At 44.0% G+C, this 17,785-nt stretch overlaps 1 protein-coding gene across 2 annotated transcripts; it reads left to right on the forward strand.

Annotated features, from left to right (window-relative positions):
• Nucleotides 1–16,495, forward strand: HDC (histidine decarboxylase). 2 transcript variants are annotated; one of them, XM_063142790.1, is made up of 12 exons: nt 1–28; nt 935–1,107; nt 4,387–4,500; nt 5,786–5,908; nt 7,453–7,587; nt 7,968–8,111; nt 9,785–9,851; nt 11,753–11,915; nt 12,203–12,293; nt 13,450–13,548; nt 14,483–14,584; nt 15,529–16,495. In XM_063142790.1, the coding sequence occupies exons 1-12, from the start codon at nt 1–3 to the stop codon at nt 16,288–16,290; spliced, it is 2,001 nt and encodes a 666-aa protein (XP_062998860.1). In that variant the 3' UTR covers nt 16,291–16,495. The 2 variants fall into 2 exon arrangements, with proteins under 2 accessions (XP_062998860.1, XP_062998861.1); XM_063142791.1 differs by lacking the exon at nt 13,450–13,548.
• Nucleotides 16,496–17,785: the final 1,290 nt, after the last annotated feature.

Genomic DNA, 17,785 nt, shown 5'->3' on the forward strand with positions numbered 1-17,785 from the left:
ATGGACCACGAGGAATACAGACAGAGAGGTAAGTAAATGGATGGGAGATTTAGACAGAAAGAAAAAGTTCTACAAATCCCAGAATGCTGGAAGTTGCAGGACTTCTTTCTGTCTAAGTATGCATTGGATTGCACCTTTAATGTTTTCTTCTTCTTTATGGAGTTCCCCTTGAGTTTTGGTGGTCCTTTTTTTTAAAAAAAGGATCAGACAAACCCATAGAGGAAAGTTCAACCAACAACTGTGATGTCTAAATGGAACCTCCATATTCAGAGGCAGTGTATCTCTGAACACCAGATGCAAAGTGAGGACCAAGAGGAGAAGGCTGTTGCTTCGATGCTTTATTTGTGAACTTCCAGGGGGCGTCGTATGTTTCGTCCAAAGACCTCATCAGGCAGCATAACATGGCATCACCCCAGTGTGTTCAACAGGGCTTACTTTGCTGATAAATGTGTTCAAGAATTGCAGCTTTAATCTCTTCTCGTCTGAACTGGCTGTGTTGAAAAGTGTTGTGTCTCAGCTGACATTGGGAGTTGGAGTCCAATAACATCTGAAAGGCTACAGGTGTTCCCTATCTCTTCATCATATCATATTGGCTGTAATTTAAATTGGGGGAGCAGAGAGATCTATGAAGATTCTGTCTTTGTTGAAATCTAGTGGTGGCTCACTCAGACATACACATCATTGTTTTAGTGCTGTAGTGATGCAGTGTGTGAGTGATGTAGTGATGTAGTGTGTGAGCTGCCCCTGGATTAACAAGAACTGGCGTCTCTGAATCTTCTTCTTCTTCTTCTTCTTCTTCTTCTTCTTCCTCTTCTTCTTCTTCTTCCTCTTCTTCTTCTTCTTCTTCTTCTTCTTCTTCTTCTTCTTCTTCTTCTTCTTCTTCTTCTTCTTCTTCTTCCTCTTCCTCTTCCTCTTCCTCTTCCTCTTCCTCCAGGGAAAGAGATGGTGGACTACATCTGTCAGTACCTGACCAATCTGAGGGAGAGGCGGGTGTCTCCTGATGTGCAGCCAGGTTATATGAGGGACCAGTTACCCGACGGAGCCCCTTTGGAGCCAGACAGCTGGGACAACATCTTCAATGACATTGAGAAAATCATTATGCCCGGGGTAAGGACAGAGAGTGGTATGCAACAGAAAGGGGGATGGAGAAGAACTGGGGACCTAGGACATGTTTACAAGGGCCAGCTCTAAATTATAGAAAGGAACGCAAACTTAAGCATCTTGAGAACAGAGGTTGGCGATTTGTTTTTGCCTATTGATTTCCAAACCAGGGTCTGCATATAGATGTCTTAGGGCACAATCCTATGACTGTTTAGACACACAGAGAAAAAGTGCTACAACTCTCAGCATTTCCCAACCAGCATAGGATTGCTCACTTTGCTGTTTTGTTTTTTCCCAAGTGGCAAATGTAAACAGGGCTATCTCCGCAAACAGGCATCCACACTGCGACAGCATGGGCAGACTATAGTTACCAGACTGATGTTTCTCAGCACAGCATCCTTTATTTCTTCTTCTTATTAAAAATCTTATATAATCAGGGGGTGGCCAGATGGGCACGTACATGGTTATAAATGCTCCTTTTTTTGTTTTAAAAATATATTATCCTTTCCCATGACAAACCTTATTCCCATGTAAATGTGTTTAGCACCAGGGTAGCAGAAGCAAATGCCATTTTATTCTAGGGGTTGTGATGGTGCTAGGATTTAAGGGAGCTTAAGATGCAAACCTGCATATGCTCAGAGTCTTCCTTCCTTCCTTCCTTTTTTTAAAGAATCAGGACCGGCAAAGGTTTCACCTCCCCTCTAACATATCAGGGATGTAGAAGCAGTTGTAAAACATGACATTGGGGGGTGGGGGTGGGCAGGGGTGAGAAGAGAAATGTTATCTGTATGCTTCACAACTGAAGCAATACACATGGCCATCTGAAGTGTCTCCCCTCTGCCCCATAAGACATTAAGGGCATAATCCTATGGGCCCTAGACATTGTCTGATGGGCCATAGGATACTGGGGATTCTCCCCACTGAGGTCGGACACAGTTGGAAGAGGGAGTCAGAGATCCACCCCCAATGCTCACACCCTTGCAGCTGGCATGGAAAGAACTGCACGGGCTGCCTTCCAAGTTCAGCAACTAGATTTTGGAGAGGGGAGAAAGGGGGTGTTCTGATGAGCAGGGAGGAGAGGAGACCAGAGAGGCCAGGATACGAGTTATCCTGAGCCTCTTCCATCCTCCTTCCCTTCTCCTGCAAACTGCTGTTGCTAGATAGGCAAAAAAAACCATCTTGCAAAATATAGACAGGAGGAGATCGCCTCCACCGCTTTTCCTGTTCTGCATTGGATAATAATAATAATAATAATAATAATAATAATAATAATAATAATAATAATTAATAATAAATTTATTTCTTACCCGCCTCTCCCTTTGGATCGAGGCGGGGAACAGCATTGGAACAGGAATCAATATATCTTAATAATCAGAAGCCTCTGAGTTCAGGTTCTTCTAATCATTGAGGTCGCAATGTTATGCATGTTTAGACAGAAAAAGTCCTACATCTCCCAGTATTCCCCAGCCAAGCATACTGGCTGGGGAATTCTGGGCATTATAGGACTTTTTTCCCCTGACTAAATATGTATAGGATGCATCCTAAGTGCGGGATGTAAAAGTGTCTAGCTGCATTACAAATGTAACATAGAAAAAGTGATACCTGGAATGCTGTTGTGATTTCCACAGTACTTGATGTTCCACAAAACAATTCCCAAGGCTGTGTCAAATAAATTAATGAAGCGCTTTTATGGGTTTCTTCCTAGGAAGATAGATTAAGCCTTGGCTTAATGTATATAAACAAATATCACGCTGCTTATACAGATTTCAGTTAGACACCTTCACCAGATAAACGGCATGTGACACGATTGCTGTTTCCTCTTTAAAAAAGTGCCATCAGTGTGTTCCATTGAGATAAATTACGCAGACATTTATCTATGAGCCCCACATGATTATACTTCCTTTGCCATTGGGCAATTTGCACGACATGACAGACCACTCACTGTGGGTTATTTCCAGAACAAACCACTTAGGAGTGGAGGAAAGATCTATTGTTGTTTTATCATGTTATTTGCAAAACACTCCTAGAACGTCATGCTGAAGAGGGTAGGCTTAGAAACTCATTAACAAAGGAAGAAATAATGATATATTTTGAAAAATAAATAGCACTTTTCTCATCCATAGGCAAGGCCGGCCCTGCCATTAAGCAGAGTGGGGCAGCTGCCTCAGGCGGCAGAAGTTTGGGGGTGGCGAGGTGCTGAAAGACAGAGCTGTGTGGGCCAATGAGCTTGCTCAGTGCCTTCTAAGCTAGCCTGCTGCCCTCAGGTGCAGTGGAAGATGATGTCCCTTCAACAGTGTTGAAGTCAGATCTGGTAGTCTGGTTGGCTTCTATATGTGGAGCGGAGAGGTGGGGAGGGGGGTCCTTCTTTTTCTTGGTTTTTGTCTCAGTCAGCCAACGGTCTTGGAAGAGCCTGTTCCTTGCATGACAATCTGCACTTGCCCATTTTTCTTCTTCCATACAGTGATACTAGAGCAGTATGGTGTAGTGGTTAGAGTGTTGGATTGGGACTTGGGGGAGTCAAGTTCAAGTCCCCAGCTTTGAGCCAGTCATTGACTCTCAGCCCAGCCTACCTCACAGGGTTGTTGTGAGGATAAAATGGAGAGGAGGAGGAGGAGGAGGAGGAGGAGGATATACCACTCTGAAATTCTGAATTGGGAGCAGTATATAAATATTATAAATAATAATAATTGTAAATAAAATAATACATGCCACCTTGGGCTCCTTGGAGGAAAAGGTGAGATATAACGATAAACCAGATTTCAGAATGTGGTAGTATAAGGGTTATTAGGGTCTACCAGACTGATTTTACTCACTTTTGGGTTTTTTTGAAACTGAAACTTGCAGATTTTTTTTTTAACTTTGAAAAACTTCAGGCGGGTCAGGTCAGCCCTGTTTGGGCAATCAGTGCAGTGCAAAGGCGGGCCATAGCTGCAGCCAGTGGGGACAGGGAAGGGGATGGAGGCGCCCAATGGGGGCGTGTGAAGGAGAGAGCAGAGCTGCACGACATGCAAATTTCAGAGGGGGATTGACTATGCATGAGTCACATTTGCGTTATTCATGAGCCCCTCTGTGGGAAAGGAGGAGGACTACTAGTGCCATTGGTGACATGGACTTTACAGTAATAAATAAACAGATAAATAAATAAAATATACAATTTATTTACGTCACAGAACCTCCTGCCCTCTTTCCCATCTGTTAACAACTTCTGCTAGATTTTTCTCTTTGGCTTTCTAATCAACCCCTTCTCATCCTCTAATTATTTTCCTGACTTTTGCTTCAATTTAGGTTGTCCACTGGCAGAGTCCACACATGCACGGCTACTTCCCAGCTCTCACCTCCTGGCCTTCTCTACTGGGAGACATGCTGGCAGACGCCATCAATTGCCTGGGATTTACTTGGGTAAATGGTTCCACTTGTTAAAAGATCTGCTGGCGCTGATTTTAAGCTGCTTAAAGCACAGGACTGTGTGCACCCATTTAAGAATTAGTTGTGCCTTATACACTATAATCCTATACATTAGAAGCATGTTTCCTAAGTCCAATGGGTGTTACTCCCAAGTAAGTGTGCATAGGAATGCAGCCTTAATATCCTTATGAATTAAAACACACATATTTTATTTATCATATTTTGAAGAAAGGATATCCCTTTCTTAATAAATCCTAAACATGAATTCTGGACATAAACTAATCAACATCCATGTCACAAAAAGTTTGTGTGTGTGTGTGTGTGTGTGCACACCTGCTATTTATATAGGATGGCTTCTTGCAGATTCAATGTTATTATAGCATTGAAAAGTAGTTTGTTCAGCAAGCACTAGGGGGCACTCATGTAAAGCATTTAACAGAATTCTGCTGAAAGGAAGAAAGGGTGATTATTGGGTTCGATCCAAATTTGTATGCGAATTTACCAAATTCACATCTCCTGAACTAATAAGCGAACTGGAACTCTGGCACCCTGAAATTTGCAGGTTCCTCTTTTTGCCGTACAGTTCTCCACTCAAAAAATGAACCCATTAGAGAAAAGTGCAAAGAAAAAATCCATACCCTAGGGGAAAGTGCACACAGAAACACACACTATTGTGAAAATTGCACACAGAGAAGTATTGTTATATGGGGAAATAGCTTGCAAAAATGTACGCATTCTCAAAAAGCACACATAAAAATACATGTATGTTAGGAGTTGCGCAGACAAAAATACATATGAATTTTCGAGGACACCTGTTAAAAGAAGCATAATTGAAGTGGAAAAGGGCTGAAAAACAAACATAGAATCAGAAAAATGAGAAACTGTGCAGAACCAAAATGGACACATTTGCTCACTCATACTGTAAGAGGCCCAGGTGCTTTCAATTCCTTCCACCTTTGCTCAACTTAACTTTTTTTCTGCACCCAGAGAAGGGGAGAAGAGAAAGCACTTTGTGGTTGCCTAGAAACTTTGCCCCACCTTCCTATTTTCTTTGACTGGACCAAGGAGCAGAAGAACTTACTACTAGGTGTATAACAGCTAGTACAAAGGAGCTGAATGCCTTCGGCAAAGACATTGACTGGGATGAGGGGAAGAAGAGTCTGATGCAAACTAAAATTAACTAAGACTGAGATTATGCCATTAGGCAATTTACTGAAAAGGCATGCATACATCAATGGAATCTGGTCTGCTAAAAGGTGTATTTCTTTCGCACTTGCAGGCATCCAGCCCAGCCTGCACGGAACTGGAAATGAATGTGATGGACTGGCTGGCTCAAATGATGGGTCTCCCCAATACGTTCTTGCACTATAACCCCGAAAGCAGAGGTGGAGGCATCTTACAGGTACTGTAAGCGGTTGATATAGGAGGCTTGTGACTCCTATTTTGGTGGGGCTGTGAATCCATTTTGGGTTTCAGTCAGAACCAGTCAGAACTCTAACGGAGCTATCCAGGGTGCTGAAGCCTATCCCTAAATAGGTTCAGTACCTTGGAAAGCTCCTTTAGAGTTCTGACGGAAAGCCAGAATGGATTCACATCCCCACTGAAATCAGAGCCACCAGCATGCTCAGGCTTTATCTCTTGTCTGGAAGTTCATGGAAGCTGTAGGGACTACTGTGGGGTAGTTCAGTTAGGATTTAGGGGTTCACTTATGTGCACAACCTCAGGCCCAGGGACCAAGTCCAGCGCACCCAGAGCTTCAGAGTTTGCCCAGATGGCCATGCCCACTTCTCCTGGCTCCACCCACTTTCCCCCAACTGCCAATCACATGGTAGTTTCCTAGTTTTTGTAAGTTTTTCTTTCCATGGTTGAAATGCCTCTCCTAAGGACTAATTACTGACGACGAGAGCTTTAAGCTGGTATTTTGGCCCCACCCTGAAATTAAATTCATCCCTTGGCCTGAAAGAAGTTCAGAACCCCTGAGAAAGAAAAGGCTCTCTATAAGGAAACTTAACTGGCATCTACATTGCTATTTTTTTCAGTGCCAAGCTAAGACATGTACAAAATTACGCATGCTATGAAGAATGTGGATAGGGAGACCTTGTTCTCCCTCTCTCAAAATAATAGAACCCAATGGGGTCATCCCATGAAGCTGATGGGTGGGAGATTCAGGACAAATAAAAGAAAGTACTTCTTCATACAGCACATAGTTAAATTATGGAACTCGCTACCAGTAGCTGGGGAACATGGGTGATGTTGCACTGTGTCCTGCTTTGTTGGTCCCTGGCTGATGGCTGGTTGGCCACTGTGTGAACAGAATGCTGGACTATTTATTTATTTATTACATTTTTATACCGCCCAATAGCCGAAGCTCTCTGGGCGGTTCACAAAAATTAAAACCATCATAAAACAACCAACAGTCTAAAAACACAGTTATAAAATACAGTATAAAAAGCACAACCAGGATAAAACCACGCAGCAGAAATTGATATAAGATTAAAATACAGAGTTGGAACAGTAAAATTTAAATTTAAGTTAAAATTAAGTGTTAAAATACTGAGAGAATAAAAAGGTCTTCAGCTGGCAACGAAAGGAGTACAGTGTAGGTGCCAGGTGGACCTCTCTGGGGAGCTCATTCCACAGCGGAGAAAGTCCTCCTCCTAGTAGCCACCTGCCTCACTTCCTTTGGCAGGGGCCCATGGAGAAGGGCCCCTGTGGATGATCTTAAGGTCTGGGCAGGTACATATGGGAGGAGGCATTCCTTCAAAGTACCTGGCCTAACCTAACTAGATGGACCCTTGGTCTGATCCAGCAGGGCTCTTCTTATGTTCTTATGTCTGATAGATAGACACTGTTGTACTAAAAAGCTTGACCCGCTATAAGGCAGCTTGCAATACCCAGACATATGTTGCCGTTATAATTAGGTTTTGTTTTGTTTCCCACCCGCAGAGCACTGTTAGTGAATCAACCTTGATTGCTCTACTAGCAGCAAGAAAGAATAAAATTCTGGAAATGCAAGCATCTGAGCCAGATATAGACGACTCAACTCTGAACTCTCGTCTTATCGCTTATGCCTCTGATCAGGTAAACTGCTGCTCTAACTAATTTTCCATGGCTTTGGTCAATATACAGCCCTGACCCCAAATAATTACTTCTGCAAGGCTGGGGAGATGGGGACTCATCATCATCTGAGCCAGAAAAAAATCTGTTTAGGAAGAAAGAGTCGCTGCACAATGTCTTTTGATGGTTAATTCTAGAAGCACTCCATCTGGAAGGCTGCAGTCTTATGCAAACTTATTTGGAGATGTATGGACTTCCTTCTGAGCGCACACAGACAATGGGCCTGCATATCCCTTTACCCACCCTTAATTGTAACTAGATTGACTAGACCTTTTGGAGTTCTGAGTCTTTTTGATAACATCACAAGCAATTAAGTTCCTAAATCCCATTGCTTGTCTCTTCAGGCTCACTCCTCGGTAGAAAAGGCAGGCTTGATCTCCCTTGTGAAGATGAGATTTCTGCCTGTTGATGAGAATTTTTCCTTGAGAGGTGAAACCCTGAGGAAAGCTATTGAAGAGGACAGAAGCCGAGGCCTCGTACCGATCTTCGTAAGTTCTGCTTTCTCTCCTTGGTTGCAAGGACCCGTATAAGTCATCATAAGCATGGGGGAATCCGCACGTCGTACCGAGACTGCTTCTAAGCGACCCCAGTGTGACGTGAAAGTGATCGTGTAACTTGCCTTTGGAAGAGCCGAGGAAGAGGCGTCCTTGCTGCCGCCGCCGCCGCCGCCACCCACAGACCTCCTCGCCGGCCGGCGAGGAGAGCTCGGCTGAAGAAGGCGGGGTGGAGAGCGGAAGAAGCTCTCCACCCTGCCTTCTTCTCTCGAGCTCTCCGTCCCAGCCGGCGAGGAGGTCTGTGGGTGGCAGCGGCAGCGACGGCAAGGACGCCTCTTCCTCGGCTCTTCCAAAGGCAAGTTACACGGTCGCTTTCACGTCGCATTGGGGTCGCTTAGAAGCGGTCTCGGTACGACGTGCAGATTCCCCCAAGGTCTTTCCACATAAAAACCCACTGCTGGTGAGCCCAAGCGTTCTTCATTTCAGCCCTATAATTTGGGGTGGGGGAAGTCATTTGTTGTTGCTGTTATTAAACAATAAAAAGGACTCCTTGCTGATCTGCTACAAATCACTCAAGAGAGCTAGATCCATATCTCCCTGAGTGATCTCCCCAACAAAAGGTTTCTGCTTTATTGAACCATCGTAACAAAACCAGAAAACACAACACATGACTGCATTTAGTTTAGTCACATTGCAATATAGTTTGATATAAAGTTAGTAGTTCATGTGATTGTGTGTGTATGTGTGAAAGATGAACTTGTTGTGATGGATGACTCTTATTTAAGGATCATGTATATTGAATAAAACTGCAGAGTTTCAAACCCTTCAAGAGCAAATTGTCTGTACATTCTCACTAGTCCTTTATAAAATTCCATCCCAGGAAAACCTACATTATGTGTGTATCTATATCTATATCTCAGACATTTGTCAGGTCAAAGGCCTGCTACTATAGAATGGTCTTTAATCAATGGCATAACATAATTTGGGATGAGGGCCAGATGGATTTCATGGGGCATGGAGTTCCACTGTTTAGGTGCAGCAACAGAGCAGGTCCTCTCTCATGTTTTCTGTTAGATGGTGGCAAGATATGGCATCTCATGTGGGAATAGAGGGTGCTTTCGGTATTCTACTCCTAAAGCTATTTAGAGCTTTAAACATAATATCCACTAGACCATAACCTCAGCCTTGGTCTGCTCCCACTTAGTCTGGACAGACCTCCTTCTCTCCTATTGAGATCTGAGCTAACTCTTTCGATCTAGAACCTTTCATCCTCACTTCAACAACAGTATCATCCCAGAGGGAAATGAAACTAAAGCTGGGGAGGGACAGATGAACTGGAGCTTTTTCTTCTTCTAGAATTGAAGGCAGTATGCTAGCAGTATTGATGCTTGGAGCCTGCCCATTCATTCTCGTCAAACAGGATGTGCAGGGTTTGCAGCCTGCAAAGAATGGATAATTATAGGTGACACTGGATCAAAAAGAAAGTAGGATGCCCACATCATGGGCAATAATACCTCTATCAGCCATAACCACAACAACTCAACTCTCTGGAAAACTGTGGTCTGCCCCCATCCTATATTTGGTCATGTTGCTAACCAATTTTTTTTTAATCTCAATTGTTTTGAGGTTCTACTGTATTTTCTTGACAAGTCTCTGCTTTTGTTTAGGTTTGTGCAACCCTGGGTACAACTGGCGTCTGTGCTTTTGACAGCCTTTCAGAGCTGGGTCCAATATGTAAGTAGTTGCATTGCTTCTCAAAAGAGACCTCCTTGAGCAGTAACAGAAGCAGTTTGTCTATGTACACAAACTGCTGGAGAACAAAAATGGAAGGGTGCTATTGCACCCATGTCCTACTTGTGGGTTTTCCATGAACAGCTGGTTGGCTACTGTGTGAACAAAATGCTGGACTAGATGGACCCTTGGTCTGATCCAACAGGGCTCTTTGTATATTCTTATGTTCTACATGCCCCCACCCCTGCCTAAAGTAATATCTTGTCTTAGGTCAGATATTATTACCAGGTGGCTCCAGGTCTGATGGGACCTTGGCAAGCTGGGCCTCCAGTTACCATTTTATAATCCAAAATATTCTGGAGAACCTGATGTTGCATCACTGAGAGGTATTGTGGGAAATTAAAATGGCAGCTCTCAGACCTAGCTGCCCAGCACAGGCAACCCAGGGCTGGCATCCACAGTGGACTTTGATGGGGGTTTGGGCCCTGATAGTTGCTGCTTGATGCTGGGTGCTGAGGCTACCTCTGAGGCTACCCTGCGTCCCCCATACCTGTGGTGTAGTGGCTAGAGTATTGGACTGGGAGTTGGGAGATCTGAGTTCTAGACCCCACTCAGCCATGAAAGCTCACTGGGTGACTTTGGGCCGGTCAAACTCTTGGCCCAACCTACCTCTCAGGGTTGTTCTTGTGAGGATAAAATGGGAGGAGGATTATGTGCACCGCCTTGGGTTCCTTGGAGGAAAAAAGGTGGGATATAAATGTAATGAGTAATATCAGGGTCAGGGAACCTGTGGCCTTATAGATGTTGTTGAGTTACAACTCCCATCCCATTTTCCATTGGCCATGCTGGCTGGGGCTGATGGGAGCTAGAGTCCAACCAATGCCTTAAATTAAGAATACAGGGTGGGATGGAGATTCTCTCCTCTCTGCTTCAGAAACGTCTAGACATTTTTGTTGTGACATCTAGGGATGTTGGTGAAATCCACAATGAAATCAAATGGGTTCAGATTTTTATGAATCTGACCTGTGGATTCTGCAGCAGACCAGCTTTTCCAAGTTGCTTGAATTCTATAGACCTATGGACCATTTTTGTAAACTTTCTGGAATTTTTTGCAAATTTAGTCATAGAAAAATACATAAACCAAAAAAGACACCAGCTGAAAATATGCATTTCCTGCATAGGCTAAAGCATGAAAATTCATTTTTTGGGGGGAGGGGATTTCATAGAATCATAGAATAGCAGAGTTGGAAGGGGCCTACAAGGCCATCGAGTCCAACCCCCTGCTCAATGCAGGAATCCACCTTAAAGCATCCCTGACAGATGGCTGTCCAGCTGCCTCTTGAATGCCTCTAGTGTGGGAGAGCCCACAACCTCCCTAGGTAGCTGATTCCACCGTCACACTGCTCTAACAGTCAGGAAGTTTTTCCTGATGTCCAGCCGGAATCTGGCTTCCTTTAACTTGAGCCCGTTATTCTGTGTCCTGCACTCTGGGAGGATCGAGAAGAGATCCTGGCCCTCCTCTGTGTGACAACCTTTTAAGTATTTGAAGAGTGCTATCATGTCTCCCCTCCATCTTCTCTTCTCCAGGCTAAACATGCCCAGTTCTTTCAGTCTCTCTTCATAGGGCTTTGTTTCTAGACCTCTGATCATCCTGGTTGCCCTCTTCTGAACACGCTCCAGCTTGTCTGCGTCCTTCTTGAATTTGTGTATTTTTGAGTGTGCAAATTTGCACAGATCTGAATTTGTGCTAATTTGGGAACTGGGGGAAGAGTGTGATTCTGCCAATGAGTGGGTGATGGAACAAAAGGCACCTGACAATCCACAGAATACAGAGAGAACAGATTTTCCTAAACCCATACATCCCTAGCCTGCACCTTCAAACAGCACCTTCAATTCCTCTTCAGGTTCTAAAGAGGGACTCTGGCTTCATGTGGATGCGGCCTATGCTGGAACAGCATTTCTGTGCCCAGAATTCAGGTCGTTTCTGAATGGAATTGAACATGCTGATTCTTTTACTTTCAACCCTTCCAAATGGATGATGGTCCATTTCGATTGCACAGCTTTCTGGTGAGTGCAAGACAATTTATTTATTTATTTTTATATTTATTTATTTATTACATTTATATACTGCTCCACAGCCGAAGCTCTCTGAGCGGTTCACAAAAGCTAAAAACAGTAAACATTAAAAGTATACAAAATTTAAAAACCATCAGAGACATAAAAACAACAATATAAAAACAGCAGCATCCATTTAAAACAAGACAAGAAGGAACCAGATGCTCACATGTGTGAGATTTTATGTCAGTAGAATTCTTCCCAACTACCAATTATTGCTGTTTTCTCTATTTTTATAGGGTCAAGGACAAACACAAGCTACAGCAGACTTTCAGTGTTAATCCCATCTACCTCAGACATCCCAATTCAGGGTCAGCTACTGATTTCATGGTGAGTAAAATGATAGTAACAGAAGACTAAATGAGGCCACACTAACTTAAGTCTCACCGTTTTCAGAGGATCTAGTCTAAGTATGACAAAATCTGGATCCAATCCAACATAAAGAATTAATAACAGGGCATGTGCCTTGAGCATATGCAGACTATATAAACCCAAATCTATAATAATAAAAGAGAATATGTGTCTGTCTGTCTATTCATCAGCGCCATAGTGTGAGGACCCTGAAACCTAGAATCCTGAAACCTTTCATGCATACTAAGGCACCCCTAGGGTTGTTTTGTTTTTAAAATGCATTAATTGGTTTAATTAAATGGAATGTATCCCTTAAACAGTAATACCTTCAGCCACTAGGGGCAGACTTCCCTAACCAGCACATTTGCATCCATAAAGTTTGAAACCAGGGAAGATTAATATTAGTAGGATGAGGGATAGAGTTATATGGCTGCCCTTTCCCCTGTGCTGTGGGGCAGCCCCCCTCATGAGAACGGAGTAGAAAAGACCCCTCCCTCAGGGGGCTGTAGGGATGCCCTATGGTAGGGGCATGCCTAAGGGTGACAGCAGACTTCACTCAGACAGCACAGACACTACTTGTCCAGCTCTGACAGCTGCATAAGTTTGCTTGAAGGCTTTGCTGCATTAAACTAAGGGCTGTTTGCTGTTCCTTCACAACAGAATAATCAGAGACTTTGCCACATGTGACCTTAGGGTAGTGGTTTTCTTAAGAGGGAGTGCCTTCCAAACAGGTTTAAGTCCATTTCAAATGAAGGCAACCTAGGAAGCTGCCTTTGACCAGGTCAGACTTTAGCCCAGTGCTGTCGATTCTGATAGTGGATCTCCAGAGCCGCAAGTATGGAGAGATCTTTCCCTGCTACCTGATCCTTTTAAGGTGCAATCCTATGCATGTTTAGACAGAAAAAAAGCTCTACAGTTCCTAGCATTCCTCAGCCAGTTCTAGCTCTAGATGCCAGCAATTGAACCAGGGACCTCTACCTGCAAAACAGGTGTTCTACAGTTCCTCCTCGTTAAGGTGTAGGATGCTACCTCATGTGCTTGGCTTTGCAGCATCCTTAACTTAAGTGGCAAGTTGCAGTCGCTCCTCCCCCTCCTTTGCTTTTTCACTAAGCTGTCAATGATGTTTTATTTACAGCACTGGCAGATTCCACTGAGCCGAAGGTTTCGCTCTCTGAAACTGTGGTTTGTGATTCGCTCGTTTGGTGTGAAAAGGCTTCAAGACCATGTCAGACATGTAGGTGAATTAGGATTGGCAAGTGTGAATGTGATGCCTTGTTGTTCATCGCCAGAGTTAACTACAGCACCATTTAGGACAGTTGTAAATAGCCTAGGTTAACAGAAATGCTGATCCTCATAACTGTTGGTTCAAACTGCTCCATGGGAAAGGTGAAGAATATTTCCCAGTAGTCAGCTAGGAAGACAACTTTGCTTACTGCCCTCTGCAGCTACCCAGTTACTAGTGACCAGGCCCAGGACTGGTGTCAAGGGTTTGGGCATCTGCTGAGAGCCCACACTCCAGCAGGGACCCATTGACAAAAACCTCCTGGAGTTGTTCTTGCTCATTGCAACCTGCTTGTTCACCTGCCTCTTGCTCAGGCCCAGACATCCGTGTTGGGAAAGAGGAGGAGCAGTAAATGCTCCTGCCCACTTGGTCATTGGTTCTCGGCCTGTCAAGCAAGCGGTAGCAATGATGAGAAAGAGGATAAGGAGCAAGAACAGCTGTTGACAATGATGGAGAGAAGGTAGGTTCACTAAGAGAGGGCCCCCATTGAGGCTGTCTTGCCCATGGTTCCTCTACAACCTGGAGCCAGCACTGACCAAGCGCTCAGTTTTAGATGCCAATGTTAGTACAACCTTCCTCAACCTGGTTCCCCACACCCAGGTGTTTCAGACTACAATTCCCAGAATTCCAGAACATTAGCTATGCTGGCTGGGCATGATGGGAGTTGTAGTCAAAAACATCTGGAGGACACCAGGTTGAGGAAGCCTGGGCTAGTAGCTTTTATATCCCTGCAGTACGTTATAATGCTAAATATTAATTGCTTTGTGGATTGTCAGGGAAGTTCCTTTCCCTTTTGGCAATGAGATTATAGTTCCATTTTGCATTCTATGACTTTTGTAATACTCTACTAGAATTTTTTTTTGCTTCCTTGTTTCTGGAACTACAGGGTACTGAGATGGCCAAATATTTTGAGTCACTAGTCAGAAGCGACGCCCTCTTTGAGATCCCTGCCAAGAGACACCTGGGACTGGTTGTGTTTCGTTTAAAGGTAAAGCTCAAAGCTTCCTCTAGTATCAAATGGCTAACCCATATAATAGAGAGTATTGAAAAATGAATACAGGAAAAGGTGTAACAATACTGTGGGCAACTTTTCCACTAGTCATGCATCTTCTTATGCCGAAATGGGAGAAACGAGAGCCCAGCCAGAGGAGGCTGGTGGATCCAATTGTGTTGAGGGTGTGAATCCACTCTGCGCTTCACTCAAGCCCAATTAGACCTCTAAATGACCTATCCATGGTGCTGAACCTATTTTGGTTTAGACAGGAGCAATATAATGTGAAATGATACTACTCCCTACAACTAGTTCACAACGAAGCTCAACACTGAATCCAGTTCAGGCAGAAATAGGGTAGGCATGCCCCAATTCAGCATTCCAGATCAGTTGTCAAGGTTTCAGGGCATTGATGGTGGGAGTTTTGGAATGAAGGAAACAGACAGCATGCTCAGTGTCTTTAGGGGTATGTCCCCACTTCATGTAGGACCTATGCACTGTGTGAAGATGTCCCTGTTCTGAATCTGTCAGTGAGTTAGATCCATAGTCAGTCATATGTAAAGTAGTCCCATTGAAATCAATGAGATTTGATGAACTTAATGCCATTGATTTCAATGGCCCTACTCTAAGTATGATTAAGTCTAGATCCAACCCTACTAGTTTAATTTGCTGACTCCAAAAAGATGAGAGAAGGAGAAAACATCTCTCTATTCAATTGCTCCATCCCAGGTATAGTTTTATGAACCTTTTCTTATAAAAGAAAATTGTGACTTCGCTCACAGCACTGATTGCAGGGTTAGATATAGATCCCTGGCTCCATCAAGACATACTATGAGAACTGGCTTAATGTCATTGCAAGGGCATGTGCATTCTTAGCAAGTGCATTCTTTGAAAAATGACTCAAACGTGGGTTTTCTTAAACATCCATCCTTTTAAAACAGGGTCCAAACTGGATGACAGAAAAGGTCTTAAAAGATTTGAACAAGTCAGGAAAGCTCTTTGTTATTCCAGCGACAATTCAGGAGAAGTTAATCATCCGCTTCACGGTAACATCTCAGTTTACAACCCAAGAGGACATCCGACGAGACTGGACACTCATCCAACAGGCTGCGGTAAAAGTCTTTAGCCTGCATTGTACACCCAAACCACTCATCATCTCAGAGGAAGGGGTCCAAGACTGCGACATAATAACTAGCCCCAGTCTTGAGTCAACAGGAGTAGCTTCCCACTTTTTCTTGGAGAAAGGAGAATGCAAAATGTCTCCAGGTAAAATAACTGTGCAACCTCGAAGAAGGTCGCTCAATTCTCCTCTGTGGTCTTCTAGCGAATATGTACTGAGGCCCGAGGATCCTCACTTGGATGACTGTTTTGCAGAAGACAACCCAAATGCTACCAGCTACAAGTTGCCCTCATGCCTGAGCTTTTCTGTTCAAAGCAAGAAAAAGACAGCCCGTTCTCTCAGTGTGCCGACGGCTGATATATGGGAGTCAAACCATCTAAAGGCAGTGGGCTTAGATGGCTCTGGGAGGAGCGGACCTTTCACCAATGAGAAATTCCTTTCCAAGTTGCCCAAAGAGATATTGATGTTGAAGAAAAGTGACCTCAAGAAACGTCTGAAATTTTACAGCGTCCCAAGTTTTCCTGAATGCAACATTCAGTGTGGCCTCCAGCTGCCGTGCTGCCCACTACAAGCCATTGTCTAATGCCTTAGCCCAACTTTGCCCAACTTTGTGCCTTCCAGATATGTTGGGCTACAGCTCCAAGGATTCCCCAGTTGACATGTGTTGGCTGGGGGATGCTGGGAGTTGTAGTCCAACACATCTGAAGAACACTGGGTTGCTTTAGCCCTTAACAGACTTCCTCAAGAAGGCATGAACCAAAGCCTGCTTATTCTCATGCAATGCAATAATCTATGGCCCTATTGAATATCTAAAGTAGTAAGTATATTAGTTTCCAAAGACTCTGTGCTATTTTTTTGTAAAGCCTGTATATTTAATAAGTTGAAAAGATAAATAAACTATTTAATATTGGATTCTGGAGTTTCAAATTTCATTTAACACACTGGCTTCCAATTATTGCACACTGTAAGTATGTGTTATGGACTGGTAAACTATCAGACATTAACTAGGAGTCAGCATGTAGATGGGGTTGAGATTATTGCACTTATGTAAATCAACTGTGGGACACGTCACTTCAGATTGGGAAACTGGAACCTTGTGTATTGATGCCACCTGCAACCAAGAGATTAAGCCAGCCTGTATTTTGGCTTTTGGAAAGGAATGCAGTTGATGTTAATCCTGGCCATGGGGTCAAATTCCAAAGTTGCCAGTCAAGGATAATTTTATGTCAGCATTCGTACACTAAAAAGCAATAGGGCAACCTGTTTTTGGTGCCAACAATTCCGCAAGCTAGGAGATTCTGAGGCTTGGGACAGATGGAAAGACTCTTCACTGCTGAACTCCATGTGTTCTATCACACATTAATGGTCCTACACATTCCTGAGTGCTATGCACTCCGTGACCTGACTGGTTACACATTTTTATCTCTTCACCCCGCTGCCGGGACTCCTGTGCCCTTAGCTGCTGAAACATAAGCAGAAATCCATCAGGTAAATCTTTTTTTCTTGGCATGAAGATGCAGTAAGGCAGCCTTTCCCAACCTGCTGCCCTCCAGATGTTTTGAACTTCAACTCCCATCAACCCCAGCCAATATAGCTAATAGTCAGGAATCCTGGGAGCTGTAGTCCAAAACAACTGGAATTTGAAGTCACCAGGTTGGGGAATGCTGCAGTACAGCTATAGCTTGGTGGTAGAGCACCTGTTTTACATGCAGGAGGCCCCAGGTTCAGTGCCTGGGATCTCCAAGCCTTACGGAGCAGGGATTGGAAAGAGACCCAGGAAAGCTAGGTCACTAGATAGACCAGCCTTCCTCACCCTGGTGCCTTCCAGATGTTTTGGACTACAAAAACCACCACCCTAGACTATCGGCCACACTGGCTGGGGCTATGGGGGTTGTAGTTCAAAACATCTGGAGGGCACCAGAGTGGTGGGAATCATCTGATTCAGTAGAAGAATGTGGATTTTCAAGGCTATGGGTCACAGAGAGCTTAGTATGGGAGTTGCGAAGAGCCCTGCAAAAGCACCTCCAAGATCATGAACTCTACCACTGAGCTATAGCCTTACTGCAGCCTTGCTCAAC

Source organism: Elgaria multicarinata, chromosome 16, assembly GCF_023053635.1.
Source record: "Elgaria multicarinata webbii isolate HBS135686 ecotype San Diego chromosome 16, rElgMul1.1.pri, whole genome shotgun sequence".
Lineage (NCBI taxonomy): Eukaryota > Metazoa > Chordata > Lepidosauria > Squamata > Anguidae > Elgaria > Elgaria multicarinata.